General features: G+C 44.3%; 1 protein-coding gene across 1 annotated transcript in view; it reads right to left on the reverse strand.

Annotated features, from left to right (window-relative positions):
* bnc2 (basonuclin 2) overlaps window positions 1–13,452 on the reverse strand; it is a 174,636-nt gene extending 161,184 nt beyond the window's left edge. The window contains exon 1 of the mRNA XM_031560498.2: window positions 12,718–13,452. Within this exon, the coding sequence (XP_031416358.1) occupies window positions 12,718–12,720 (3 nt within the window). The 5' untranslated portion in view covers window positions 12,721–13,452. The remainder of the gene's footprint in view (window positions 1–12,717) is intronic.
* Between the last annotated feature and the right edge of the window lie 1,513 nt (window positions 13,453–14,965).

A 14,965-nucleotide genomic window follows, 5' to 3' on the forward strand; every position in this document is an offset into this window, starting at 1 on the left:
TGAGCACCGACCTGGAAAACACACACACACACACACACACACACACACACACACACACACACACAACTGTGAAACTAAATTCCAAATGCAGCCTTAAAGTAGACAGCTCCTTAAAATACATAGGTCGCATAGAGAAGGGGGGAGAGAGGCACTAGAAAGAGCTCCCTGCACTTCCTCAGTGCAGTCCGACTGCCAGTATCTCTAATCTTACCGTACATTAGAATGTAGCACACCTCTCATGGAGAGATTTAACCTCATTCTTTGAGATGTGTTGTTATCTGGCCAATAAAGTGTAATTGGAGATAATTAGACTGCTGATTGGCCTAATTATAGCTTAACTTATCCACTGAAGGATTATGGGCTAAAAGTGGCCTCAGGTTGATGACACACACATACACACATGTGTGCTCTGAAACCTCGGCCACATCCCATTGGCCCACTGCTGGGGGCTTACAGCCAATCATGTGACTTTTTGTGTAAAGATAAAGACCACATAATGATGAGAGGAGCCTCACTCAGTTACCTAATACCGCTGCACAACACTCAAAATCAATCGTTCATCACTGTTGTAGATCTTCCACTGTTGGTAAATGCATTACAATCTCTACCATTGTTCTTGTCTGCACTCACAGTAGGCTTACATGGGGCACAATGCTACTAAACTGCTGCAGCACAACTTATTGCGTGACACTTGTGCCGTTCCGAGTCAAATGAGCATCTCTCACTGGCCACCTCAGTTTACTGCTGCCTGCCCCCCCTAGGCAGTGGCCAGGCCGTCTGCATCTCCATGCCATGTCACGCACGGGCACCACGGTGGGTCGGCAGCCCCATATCTGGTGTGCTGTGCGAGAGTCACAGAGGAGGTCATTAGCAGGGACACAGAGGCAGGCGGAGGCTCCACGGCACATGTTGTCATCCGCCGGGGGACTCGATGGCCGAGCGGCACAACGGATGTGTTCAGATTTACTGTTTCACCATATCAGCGTTCTCCGGGGCGGCCGCATATTTTTACAGCTGCACTTGGGAGAGCACATCTGCTGTGTCTACACTGGTAGCAGGGACCTCACTGGACCAAATGAATAATTCAGCCAGCCCCTAAAATGAAAGTCAGTGTTGAATGTTTATTTCTTCTTGACAAGAGGGACTTGGTTTTTGGGGGTTTTCAGGATGGATGAAACCCTGGTGAGCACCAATGTTTGGGCTGAATACGGTGAATACGCTCAAACCTGAACCGTAACTATCCCATAATTTACCATTATTTTATAGGGGATGAGCACAGACTCTGTTATTATGGTTCAGGCTGAGTATACTGTAGGTGAGAGTTGGTTGTGGATCTACTTGCTCCTGTGGTGCTCCACCTCGCTGCGCTCCAGTGCAGAGACGGAGTGAGTGTGTTACTGGGTGCCTGTCCACAAGACCAGGGAAGCCCAGAAACCTGCTCTCTATAATTACCTTTGCCGGCCAGTGGAGCTGCGTTGGTAGTAGATGGGGCCATTGATGTGGTTGATAGGGAAACTCCCAGCAGCTCTCCAGCGCATGTGTCTCACTTCATAGAGACGTGTCGGTTGGGAGATGCTAAGATTCTCCCTGAGATCACCACCGCACCCCCCTTTGGAGGGAGGGGTGCTTCCTGTGCAAGTGGCTGACATAGTTCAGGTGATGCACCGTTACCATATGTTCAATCAAAACTAAAATTCATATTATTTGGATCGAAAAACTACTTTTGTAACAGCACGTAAGCTTCCGTAGCAAAACATCAAAGCCTGCGAGCATCCCAGACAAAAAAAAACAGGGTTTTCATGTGAACGTGTGCAAACTTGCAGAAACGACAGAAATTGAAAGTGGTCTTTGCATCATGCGTCACTCTGCACCAAAACCGGCCATTAGATCTCCCATGGAAGCCTGCGCCGGTGAGGCCTGTGCCTTTGAGGGGCCCATCTGCAGTGCATCAGTCTCTGGGCAGACACTTGGAAAAAGCCACTCTGCCACTCACGTTACTCCATGTTACACAGCAAATGATTAGCCTACTGAAAGCATCTAATTATGAGTATTTATGAGACTGTGCCCCAGCCTATAATAGCAGACCTGCTCAGAAGTGGCACTCTCCCCTTTGTGAATGTCTTGTTCCTGTTTTTTCCCATTGCCTGTATGTGTGTGTGTGTGTGTGTGTGTGTGTGTGTGTGTGTGTGTGTCTGTGTCTGTGTGTGTGTGTCTGTGTGTGTGTGTGTGTGTGTGTGTGAAAGACAGAGAGAGAGCATAGCATTTATGTTCCATTCATAAGTGAGAGCTTCTGATTCAGGCACTTCCAATTCACTTGGAGTCCCTGTCCTTTTCCCAAGCCTGTAATGGATACTATTCATGAGCTTTAATTGTGAAGCTCAAAGTCCTGCCTCATGTCTGCTATCCATTACGCTGCCATTGCCGCGCGTGTCACTGGATCATCTGTCCGCCTCACAGGAGAGGGATCCTGAGACCCCGGATCATGGTGTGCAGTACGAGAACCTCTTGTTTCACGGAGTGGAAAAAATTGTTTAAAAAAAACTCTTCATCTAAATGGTGGCCGCTCCGAAGAGTGAGTCCATAAACAAAATGCCTCCTTTCATAAGCCAAGCAAGACATCACTAGAGCGTGATCAGCCACGGCCCATCAACTTCCACCAAGGACAAACAGACATGTAGCATATCTGAAGCACTCTCACTCCTCTCCTCCATCTGAATCCCGCTTTGTCCCAGCACCCAATCACGAACGGGGGAGGAGAGGTCGGGCACAGCCACCCATAATCACCAGCGTGTTCCGAGGCAGGCGGATAGGGGGGGGGGGTGAAGCCTGTTTTAGCGGGGCTAGGTGGAGGGATGAGCCCCCTCACTAATCAAAGGTGGGCCTCTGTCCCAGGGAGCCAGCGTGCTTTATTAGTTTGGTACCTCCCGCCTGGGGCTTCGGCTCAAGATGAGGAGTTATTGGACCAACAGTGGAAAGCCAATAAGAGCCTATCGATCAGGAGGGAGGTACGGCCATATCATACATGGGTACAGTAGCTGGAGACAAATTAAGAAAAGTGTGAGAACCTCGGAAGTCGAGAGGCTCCCATCTGGCCTCTGGCCCTAAAAGTTTGTCTGAACTCAAGAAGGAGACACTAAACACCACCAGGAATGAAAACAAACAGTACCGCCAACCACTATAGAAAGGCTTTGGCACCCAGTTATGACTTGCTCAATCGGGAGAAATGGAGTTGTTTGTCATAGAGGGTTTTCATAGGGATGAGTAGGTGTACACACGCACACAGCTCCGAGTGGGTGTGACTGAATTGGGTGAGTGAGGTTAATGTACCTACTGGTCGCCTTAATGGCTCGCTATAATAATGAGCCCTTTGTCTTCCTAAAACTGGAAATCCTCCAAATTCCTATAGGGACTGCGATGTAAGAGCAATAACAGTCCATCAAACGACAGACCAAAGCGATTACTTAGAGAGACATAAATAAGGGGCCTGTGTGGACTCGGAGAGCAGGAAACTTAGACCTGCTCTGATAAGAGAGCTTCCTCCCCTCCCTGTGGGGATCGAGCTTCACTCGGGTCGGCAACCTGGCTTTGAGGTACAATCGACGCTATGCCACAATGCACGACGGCATAGTAGTACGTCAAAGTATGAAATAAGTGTGCGCAGTATGTTACACTGATACTTGTGTATGTCTTCACCCGTGAGTTTCCCTGGGAACCCCTTTGTGTGTTTTGGTCGAAATACACTCGGCTGAGATACAGTATATGCATATATTTTCTTTTCTCAAACGTTCTTGGATACTTGCAAGAAAAATACAATGAATTTATTTTTGCTTTTGAATGAAAACCGCACACATACATTCCTCTGCCTCAACCAAGGACAACTGAAATTACAGGGACATTTCTTCCAACACAAAACATCTCAGTCGAGCATTGAGCTTTAAAAGCACATTGAAAAACCTCCTTCAACAACCCAAAGCCAGCATGTCTTATTATGATGGTTACAATCTAATTTATACTGTTCCGTCCTGGTTGTGATCAAGTCAACATCCTACAAAAACATGAAGGAGCATGAAGACCTTTGAGGACAGAGTAGCTTAGGCTGATTTGTTGCCTACCGCGTAGACTGCCTCTCCGCCATCAATTACCTCCACCAGGTGCACTGCTACTTGAAACGTCTAAAAGGGTATTGCTTCATTCTTATCAGAGATATTGAGCAGGCAGGGGAGTGGACAGCCTCTGGGCATAGAACAAGATGACACAGGGGTCCTGTGTGCCAGCACTAGGCTCTTACCCAGGGACAGGTAATGGATTAAATTCTCCGAAAGAGAGGTTCCCCCCAGCCCCCCCCCCTCTCTCACACACACACACACACACAAAATCCTCCACTCCCACTGCTACCCTACCAGCCTATAAGGGACGGACCGTGACAAGGCTGAAAGATGGCTTCGCCTGGATCCCCTCTGTGAGAGGGTCTCGGATACCAGCCCAGCAGCAGTGTCAGGCCGCAGCAGAGGGGAGGGGGTCTCTGACGGGTGAGAGATTCATTAACCCTGCCCCCCACCTCCCCCGAGGGACTGCAGCTCCCTCACAGCGGCACAGCGGCCCAGCGCCTGGCCACTCTAGCTCGCCTCGCCTCGCCTCGCCTCGCCTCGCAGGGAAATAATGTGGGGATGGCACTCAGACCTGCTGGCTCAGCACGGACCACTGCCCATTAAATAGCTCAAAAACCCTCCTGCCAGCACTGGGTTGGGTCAAAATTACGATTAAGGAATCTGTTAAATGAACTAATGGAGATTTCACATTTTGTGTTCCTCGCGGGTGTGTGTGTTCAGGGAAGAAAAAAAAGAAACGGTCTGCAATGTTGGTCTTGTGTGGCTCTCAATAAGTAGCCATCACGGAAAGCAATTCAAGAGGCAGGAGCGTTCTTGGAGAGTAACAAGTGACTGGGGGCGGTGGAAGAGGTGGAAAGAGAGAGGGACAGAGGGAGAGAAAGAGAGAGAGGGACAGAGGGAGAGAAAGAGAGATGCCATGCCTTTCACTCCTTCTGCCTCTCACAGGCTCAACCCCTCCCTCTGGCCGCCCATTAAAAACAGAATTCCTGCACTAACTGTTTGTGTTTGCAGTAAACTCCTCCAGTCAAGTGGTGCTGTGGCCTTCCTCTCCCTCCCTCCCTCCCTCCCTCCCTCCCTCCCTCCCTCCCTCCCTCCCTTCCTCTCTCTCACTCTCCCTCTCGGGTCCTGTGCACTATCAACATGTGGCACATGTCCTTGACACACTCAGCTGGGCCAGCATCCCTGTGAGAGGCGCAGCGGTCTCGTCCCCTCATTCCTTTCTGGCACTCTCCTTCTATCTTTTTCTCTACCTCCATCACTCTTTCTCTTTTTCATTTTGGGTTGCCGGGTAAAGGGGGGAGGAATCTAATAACGGTGACAGTGGGGCTTTTTTGGCTTTGTTCTCCCTCTCTCAGACGGAGAGGCTGAGCAGACTCTAATGAAAGGTTAAATGAATAGGAAGAAGTGACAGGAGGTACAATAAAGAAAGGGAGAGGAGGGGAGGTCTGTGTGTACAGTGTGTGTGTACGTGTGTGTGTGTGTGTACGTGTGTGTGTGTTTGTGTTGTGTGAAGTGTGTGTATGTGTGTGTGTGTGTGTGTGTGTAGTAATCCTTCAACTCTCCACACCAGCTTGCTTGGCTCACACAGACAAGGACAGGCCTCCTCCACAGTCCCCATATTTAAAATGTCTAGCCCAGCGACAGCCTGTGTGTTTGTGTGTGTGTGTGTGTGTGTGTGTGTGTGTGTGTGTGTGTGTGTGTGTGTGTGTGTGCATGAACATAGCCAGCTCTCCCTGGTGCACAGATGCTGAGAGGAATTTCAGCATGGGGTTCTTTGATAAATGTTAAGGTCACAGGGGGAGAGAGGGTGGCGATGGGGAGGCTTGTCCGGTGGTGGGGGTGGGGGTGGGGGTGGGGGTTCGTGTCTCGTCTTGTGCACACCAGTGTGCCTGCCTCGGCGGAATGCACAAGTCACATGAAAGAGGCCTCTAAGACGTGTCTCCTCTGTCTACTCAAAAGCGCCACTGTCCCCTCTCCCTGCAGACACACAGAATGTAACAAACACACACATTCATACTCACACACTCACATACATACAACACACACACGCATGCAACACGTTCAAACTCAAACACTTTCTCACACAGACACACACATACACACCTTCCCGCTAGCGTTTCTTTCTTTTTTTTTCAGCTTTAAAAGACTGTTCGTCTGACAAAAAAAACCATTAAAACTACTACTCAAAGGGATTCAGTCATAAACGTTCAAAGAAGGAAGCCAGGTGAGAACGTTAGTTGGCTCATGTGAACTTGATCCCGACACAGGCATCCACAAGTCAAATATGTAAATACAATGTGAACAGTGTGTGAGATCACTTCTGGCGCTGAAGTCGGAGAGCCAAAAGCCATGGAAATATATGTCAACGTTTATCAAATAAAGATCAGCGATATGTGATACGCGAGTGCACCGTGCCTTTCTGAAAATCAACTGTGAGTTGTAAATTGGGGCCCGTATGGAATGCTTCTGCTGTGACTGTGCGTGGTGTTGAGAGCTCAGGAAACTGATGGCTTAAGTTTATCAATGATTCATAATTACGTTGACAGGGTCAGCCGCGGTGAATGGATACTGCGCTGGATGGGGGAAAATGTAACATGTCTGTCAGTCTGTCACAAGACTTCAGCCAGGAAGCGTTCAATTGAATTTGATTCAATCAACTTTATTAAGTCAGTGTTACTGTGTCAATGCTGTGTACAATCGAGAATTCCTACCCCTTCCTGAATTATGAAGCTGTTTTTTTTTCTTACTATTTATCTGTGATTTTTCAATTTCACTGGTTTTAGTAAGTAAATACACATAGATGAAGGATAGAGATAGACAAAGAAAGAGGAGCAAGACCAAGAGAGAGAGAGAAGGAAAGAGAGAGAGAGAGAGAGAATGGGGGGGGGGGAATATAAAACTGATATATTGGGCCAGTGGTGGCCTAAGTCCAGAGCCCGAGGGTGTGTGTGGAAGAGAGCCGGCTTCCACTCTCATGACTGACTTCACTTGTCCCAAGTATGAAGTTGCTCCATACCACAACAATATGGAGGGAATATTTTGCATGTCACATATTTGGCCCAATGGAAACATTATGGCCAATCTACACAGCAATTTATCACCTAAATCATTTAAGTACAGTGTCTAAATTCTCAATACACATTTTTTATTTAATATAAACAAAAAGAGAGAGCAGGTTTCCCAGGACTGATTTCAGGGGGAGAAAACACAAGAGAGTGGAGGGGGCAAACGAAAGAGAAGACAGAGAAGGACAGACAGAGAGAGAAAAAAAGAGAAAAAACTCTTGTATTTACTCTTGTATTCTTTCCCCCAACTCAATCACACCCAACCTCAGGGTCAGCATAATGGAGTTTTGTTTAATCTGGTAGTAGAGTTATTCATATTGCAGGAAAGCCAGTGATACTCTGATGAAAATCTTGAAAGCATAATCACCAGGGACAGTGTCTTGAGAACTTCTTAAAACAGACCTCCCAGAATGAAATTGCTGACTCTGGTTAAACGTACATGTACTGCACACCACTTCTACATACAGATCTACGACCTCTCATTTCTGAGAATATCAGGATCTCCATATTGAAGTAACTGGCAAAGAGAACACTGCCAAATCTGACAAGACACAGGACACTGCAAACACGTTATGTTCTCATCCCTTTCATAATGAAATCTTACAGATACGTATCACTCCTTTTGAATCGTGGGGATCCACTTTACTGTGTGATAAAGCCAGTAGGTAGCAGTTCATGTTTAAAAAAAAATAATTAATGCACAATTATAATAGTAAAATACTTAATGTGAATGAAATTCGTTTTAATATCAAATCTCAATAAGACTCAGTGAGTCTTTGTTTTCATCTAAACGTGCTGCATGACAAGACTGGAACCAGTGAAAATCTGAGTGGAATTTTTTCAACCAAAGATGTACATGTAGGGCAGAGCCAGCCACTCAAACAGAAAACTAAACTAGCCAGAGATTCAACAGCACTCATTCGGAAGTCAACACGGCGCTTTTTGGTTCTGAGGAATTTCTTATGACCCGCCACTTATCTTGTCATATCCAATTTCTTCCACAACTCAACCTCAAGTACCGTCAGAAGAGACACCTTTAGGGCAAATTATTCTCTTCGGATCATACCATTCCACATACCCTGGGGGAGTGAGTTCTGGGCCTGCCACCAAACTCGCGAGCACACAGGCTACGACTGCGTAATTATTACAGCCATGCTGAAGAGTTTGTAGCATTCAAAGCAGTGCGGTGGATCAGGTTTAGTAGCTTCAGGAGGAAAAAAAGATAGAAGTAACAAGAGAAGAGCCAGGAGAGGGACTGGCCTGGAAATCCCATCGCTTTCCAAAATTTCCAGCACATTCTGTATGGCACAATGTCCAACAACTCATTCTGGAGTGTCTCCAATGAAGCTATAAAATATAAATTATACTCCATAACCCTACACCTCCCCACTGGGTACTTTAGTTACTGTGAGACTCCTGTTCGGTGCAGTGCAAACTCTCTGCACCGAACTCTCTCTCTCTCTCTCTCTCTCTCTCTCTCTAATCTCCTTCTCTGTCTCCACTGTCGAGGTGAATTTGTCTCAGACCTCTTCAGGAAAGGATGGATTACGGCTGAACCCCAATTTCCCGCACCCATCGCCTCGGTGCCACCAGGTAACGCACCGGAGTGTTTATTTTACAAGGCTGGCAGTAATTATTTCACAGCCAAATCACTTGCTGGTGCACAGACTACCACCTCTAGTGCGCCGCCTCACACAACATGGGATCTCCTGTGGGCCATTTTTCAAGTCGTTTTCTTACCTTGAGTCAGTGACTTGCAAAACATAGGGGGGGAAAATAAATGAACATAGGTAAAATCCATTTTAGGATACCCAAATGAACTTACAGTGACTGATGCGTGTGTCTGTGTGCAACCAATTTCTAATTACCACAATATACAGCAAATGAATGCAATACATACGACCTCAATGGACACGAATATAGACTTATTTAAATAGTGGTTTTAAAAGTGTTTTTATCTGTCACTCCTTTTTTTCCTGAAAACTGTGTTGTACCATGCCATTGTTCAAAGCAAGTCCATGTCACTTTCCGATCGCTGTTTGATTCAATCTGATAGCCTAACAGTGTGTCATGTGGATTCACTAAGGTAATTATAATAAAAAGGAAAACCACCCTGTCTCATGTTTTACAATGCTTAAAAGCCTACCAGCAAAAAGACAAAAATATCTATTGCTTTGTCAAACAGGATTTCTGTGTGTATGTGTGTGTGTAAGCGTACGCCAAAAAAGATTTCTTAGTCTTACCACAGACAACAATATTGGACTGAATGTTCTCAAAATGTATATTGTCTTTAATCTACCCAGGATCTGTGCACTTCAAAAAATGACTGTCCGCAATCCAATTTGTTTTTAGATTTCACAGTCTCTTTGTTTGGTCTTACTCTCCACATCTTCTGTTCCAGTGTCCATCTCAAAGCTTTCCCTCTCAGGCACGAATGAGGCACGGTTGAGAGAAGAAAGGCAAAGTTCTCCAAATATTACCTTTTCTGTCACTGCCAAGACACACACTGGCTAACATTAGGCTTTATGAGAAGAACGTGCTATCTCTCAGCAGAGTAAAATGATATCTCAGAGGAAACACCCCTCTGGTGTAATGTTGTGTTGTGTTGTGTTGTGGCTGACTGAGCACCAGCTACCTGTCTGGACTGCACTCATCAAGAAGATCTCACTCCTCTTTCCTCTGTTGACAAACTGTGTGTGTGTGTGTGTGTGTGTGTGTGTGTGTGTGTGTGTGTGTGTGTGTGTGTGTGTGTGTGGAAGTGTCCATGTGTGCATGAAAGAAAAGAAAAATAGAAAAGAAAAATAGAAAAGAAAATGGCGCATACACAAACACACACACACGTGAATACATGGGACACTGCCTCTGAGAAATGATTTCCTGTCACTGGTTGTGGTACCTGTTAGGTCAGGTTGAAGCCTGTTTATTTTTCATCACTGAGAACCTCATGCAGAGGTTAAAAGAGTGAAGGGGCCATTTGTTTGTTTGTTTGTTTGTTTCCCTCCTCTGCACTCTGTTGCTTAGCCTTTATAGGAGCCTGCTGAGAGTCTGGCTCTCATTGTGGAGAGCTTTAGACTGCTCCACAATAAAACTCCAGCTCTAGAAAGACCAAAAACTGCACCTGGATCAGTAAAAGTGGTCAGTTATCAATAGTTATTTCACTTTTTTGAACATAAATAGTGCTGTATGATACGTACATATAATTATTTTAATTGTTAGATTACTGACATGTTATATCATTATAATCAGCGTTAGTCACCATGACTATATTATTCTTTATTTTATTAGAGAGGTCATTTAAATATTTCAGCAAATGTATACAATGTGTTTTATTAATTTGTAAAATCAGCAATCACTTTTCTTTGTTATATTTAATCACATTCTACTGCTTCGCAAATACAAGACTGACAATCTGAAGTAAAAGACAAAACACCGATTTTGTAAGGGAAAAGGGAGGTTACATTTCTACAAATTTAGTGACAGCGCTAACTTTACTACCAGCATCAACATTGACTGGAAGGCCAAATGAATGCTGAACGAGTGTGTTAATGCCTATGTGTGAGAGTAGGTGAGTGTGTGTGTGTGTGTGTGTGTGTGTGTGTGTGTGTGTGTGTGTGTGTGCAGGGCCAACTCAGAGGTCAGAGAACAGAGAGCTAAGTGGACCTGCTCTTCATTAAGAGGGCCTCTCTGGGGGGACGTCACCGTGGCTACCTGTCCGTGAGCTTATTGAACCGTCTAACCGTCATCTACCCTCCAATTCTGCCTAGGCCCCTGGAGAATCACACAGGCACTGCTGACAAGTTTAGCCTGAGAATGGGCCTGAAACACCAAAGCTCTTCTTCATTATCCCTTCCCTCCCTCTCTCTCTCTCTCTCTCTCTCTCTCTTTCTCTCCCTCTCTTTCTTACTCTGCCTCTTCTTCTTTAGTTTCAACCTTCACTGATTTTGGAGAGAGAGGAACCGTGGAGGGGCATGTGTGTTTGACTTGTAACATCTAGCAGATGAAATGAGAAGGGCTTGGGCTAGTCTGGTTAGCCATACAGATAAAAGTCATCAAATGACACTCCTGGAATGCAAATTGGCATTCTTGACTGCAAGAACTTGCACAACCAGGAGCCATCACTGACAGCCGACATGATTAGGACAACATTTTATGTAGAGCAGCAAACGCATAGTACTCAGAGTAGATAAGTCAAAAAGAGAGGAGGAACAGAGAGGAACCATGTCAGATATGTAATAGTGTGGGAAAAGTCTGCAGCTTCACTCTTCACACTAGCCATTTACTCTGGCTTTCTCAAGTGGTGGGGATGGCGGTTGAGGTGCTGTAGGAAGAAGGCACTTGTGAACTAATTGGAAAATAATGTTTTAACCAAAGCCTTCAGTGGTATTTTAGGGCACACTGAGCTAAATTAAGAGATTTCTTAAGTATTACCTGAAAAGAAAATGTCAGAGTGCTTACACAAGCTAATGCTGCCCTCATTTTTGACAATGCAGTTGACTTTGCTTAACAAAATTTCTACTCAAACTTAAACAAAGGTCTCAACATATCTAGCACAGAGGTTAAGTTCAGTTCATACAGTACAAAAAAAAAAAAAAACTCCCCAAAACACAACCACACAAAATAAATAATTATGACTTAACCTGTGTGAGTTTGATATGTTTTGTGCCATGCAAGAAATTGTGTTTCCTTTTTAAATAATCTTCATAGAGTAATACACTTCTTAATCTACTGACAATTAACGTAGGTCTTAAAGTCTCACTAAACAACATTCTAATTAATGGTAATGTGACAGCAAAATACACTAACGACAGAACTACTCGAAACTTACACTCGAAATACAGTAGGCCTATTCACATATATTTTATCGACATGCAATTCACATGCTGTAAAGGCCACAGCTGTTGGTAGCTGTTAAAACGTGATTATATTCACGCGTTATACTCTTGGTTATGTACTCTGAGTAGTTAGATGTAGATTTGCACAATGCACCATATTTAAAATCATGCCGTGGTTGGTGTTCCTAATGCTTCTCAGACTAGCCTATAATTCACCCGAATCATCCCTGGCCCTACAGCGTTGTAGACTATTAAAGAACAGGTAGCCTCCTGGAGTTGATGACATGACAGTACCTGCACTTGGAACATTTTCTTTGTTACAACTTCAAACTGTTCTTAAAACCTATACGTTTGTCACATTTTTTTTCTTTTAGAAACTATCAGGTTTGAATACAGCTTTCGTTATGTTAGGGATTAAATAACTTTTAAAAGGATTACTTGAGATATAGGCTATAAAAGAGATGTATGACAAGGTTTGGCTATCGCACGAACTTCGCTCAAGAAGTTTCACGGAATACTTGGCTAACAAATCATATCAGTGTTCAAATTTCCAATGGCAAAATTAGTCCTATTAACCGTCAACGTCAAAAATTACTTTACACGTATGTATTTACTAATAGGCCAATACATGAAGTTCGCCTTAAAGTTTGTCACCGTGTATAAGGGATATCTTTGTTACAATGAACAAACGCGACCGCTGATCATACTTACCATTTGTGCATGTTGTATGTGGCAGACCCTTATCCTGACGCTCCCGAACTTGCCGTCCAGCGAAGTCTGATCTCGCCCTCAAGTGGGGGACTTTCTTCCTCCAAGCGTTCCGATGGCCGAAGTAATTGAAAAGTCAAAGGTGTCCCCACAAAAACTATACGGAGCTGTGGCTACCATACGAGTCGTATGACATAAAAAACAAAAACGTAGTCACGTCTTAGCTCACGCTTTCATCTTCGGAATTCGCATGGGTTGGTACTGAACACTGTAAAACACATCAAGACGTCCCCTGAAACACCGTCGGGATATGAATGTACGACACTGTCCCCTTTTTCCAAACCCAGTACCAGAAAATGAAGAGGGAAATCGCTGACAGAAGGGGGTGGGTTGTTATTTGGCTCTCCACTTCAGAGGTACCGGGTAAATCTTTGGCTGTCCGGGGAAGAAGACCTTCTCCCACTCCCCGGTATATCTTCTGCTAAGTCAGCTCAATGCGCTGAAACGCGCGCTGCGGCCGATAAGACTCGAGAATTTGATGGCTCCTGTTAGTTCGGGGCATTCAGGATCTGTCAGTACTCTTGAAGCTGTTATACGCCTTCTGTATGTAACCTGAGTGACTACGAGTCTGGACTTAAGCCGTCACGGTGTAGTAAAGAGTCTGTGTGTGACAATGAACCAACGTGACAAAACCGTGCCCTGCAGACATAAAAACGACAATATTTCACAACCCATGTAATTTACTGATATAGATAATAAGATTAAAATTTATGTTAGTTTCTATTTTGTATAATAAAAGATACATGTAAAATTGAAATATACTTTTAACGATTTTTTGCTTGAAACAATTGCCAATATTTGTTCATGTGCCATTTCCTCGTGCTCAATGTGAAATCCGACTTAATAGAAGTGAATGTCCATTATTTCATTAAACGTTTTCATTTGTATTTATTTTCAGAGTTCAGTACCAGATGTGACTGCTATAGGCGCCATATTTTTTCACTCATGGTTACACACTGTGGATAAGGCCTACATTCACATTTTTCATTTCACACAGAGGTGGCTGGTTCTCTTACAGACATAGCCTACATAGGTTACATGCACAGAGGCTACATAAACACACACTTGCGTATGTGCAAGACAACACAAACATGTGAAATTCAAAACTGTGCACCAAGTTCTTCAGCAGCGGAGATGTTTGAAGACACTGATTTGCCTCATGTTTCCCGAAGTTGTGTCCCTCAGTCTGAAGTGAGTTCTCATGAATGTTTCATTGTGCACTTGTTTTTTTTTCTTTACTCCAAAGCACGACGTTTGACTGAGGCATCTCCAGAGTAAAAGGGGGTAGGCAACGACTGGCTCTGCTTTTGGTCCAAGAGAAGCACTGAATCCCCTAGGCAGTCATTTTGATCAAGTTGAGCATCTACAAGCCCCACTCACATGTTTGGTCAAGAGGTAAATAATAGATCTGGGATTAAACTCGTGCGGAATTCATTCTGGGTAACTCACTAGTCGGTCCCAGGATATGCATATTCATTCCATGTCCAAGGCCATTGGAGAAAAAAACACCATATGCTTGGTTGTTAGAGAGCTTAAATCACTAATTAAATGAGATATTACTGTACACAGATCCATGCGCTAACAAGCAGAGAAAATATAGACTATTAGAGGATTGTTTTGAATTGGAACATGGCTTGCATGATGAAGGCAGGGTTTCAGTGTTTCATCACTTAGATAGTGTAACATATTAAATAACATTAAACCTTGATGAGTTTTTCAGAATAACATTTTTTAAACTCAAAAAGCCTTTCAAATTATTTAGAATTTTGCAAAAAAACATGTTGGTCTTAGCACACATAAAAAGTCTGCGAACAATAATGGGATGTTTGAATGAAGTCAGCTTTCCACATACATTTACATATTGCCCAACATTCTGTCTGCTTTGATTACACGCCATAATGTGGGAACAATTTCACTAATTGAAGTTATTCATCAAGTAACGGGTTGTTTCTTCAGATAAAATGCCCTTCATTGGTGAATTATGAGCTCCACAGTTCAGATCCTCTTGTTTGCGCAAGGAAAACATGACATTAGCAAACGCTGTTCACCATTTTTAGATCCCTCGCACGAATCAGCATCCCAGAGCCACCTGAGAGAGACGAGAGCAGCGCTGGTTTTATCACAGCCAGTGACTGAAACCCACCTCATCATCTAGTTACTCAAAGGGCAGTTGATGATGAGCTATTGAACC

Source organism: Clupea harengus, chromosome 22, assembly GCF_900700415.2.
Source record: "Clupea harengus chromosome 22, Ch_v2.0.2, whole genome shotgun sequence".
NCBI lineage: Eukaryota > Metazoa > Chordata > Actinopteri > Clupeiformes > Clupeidae > Clupea > Clupea harengus.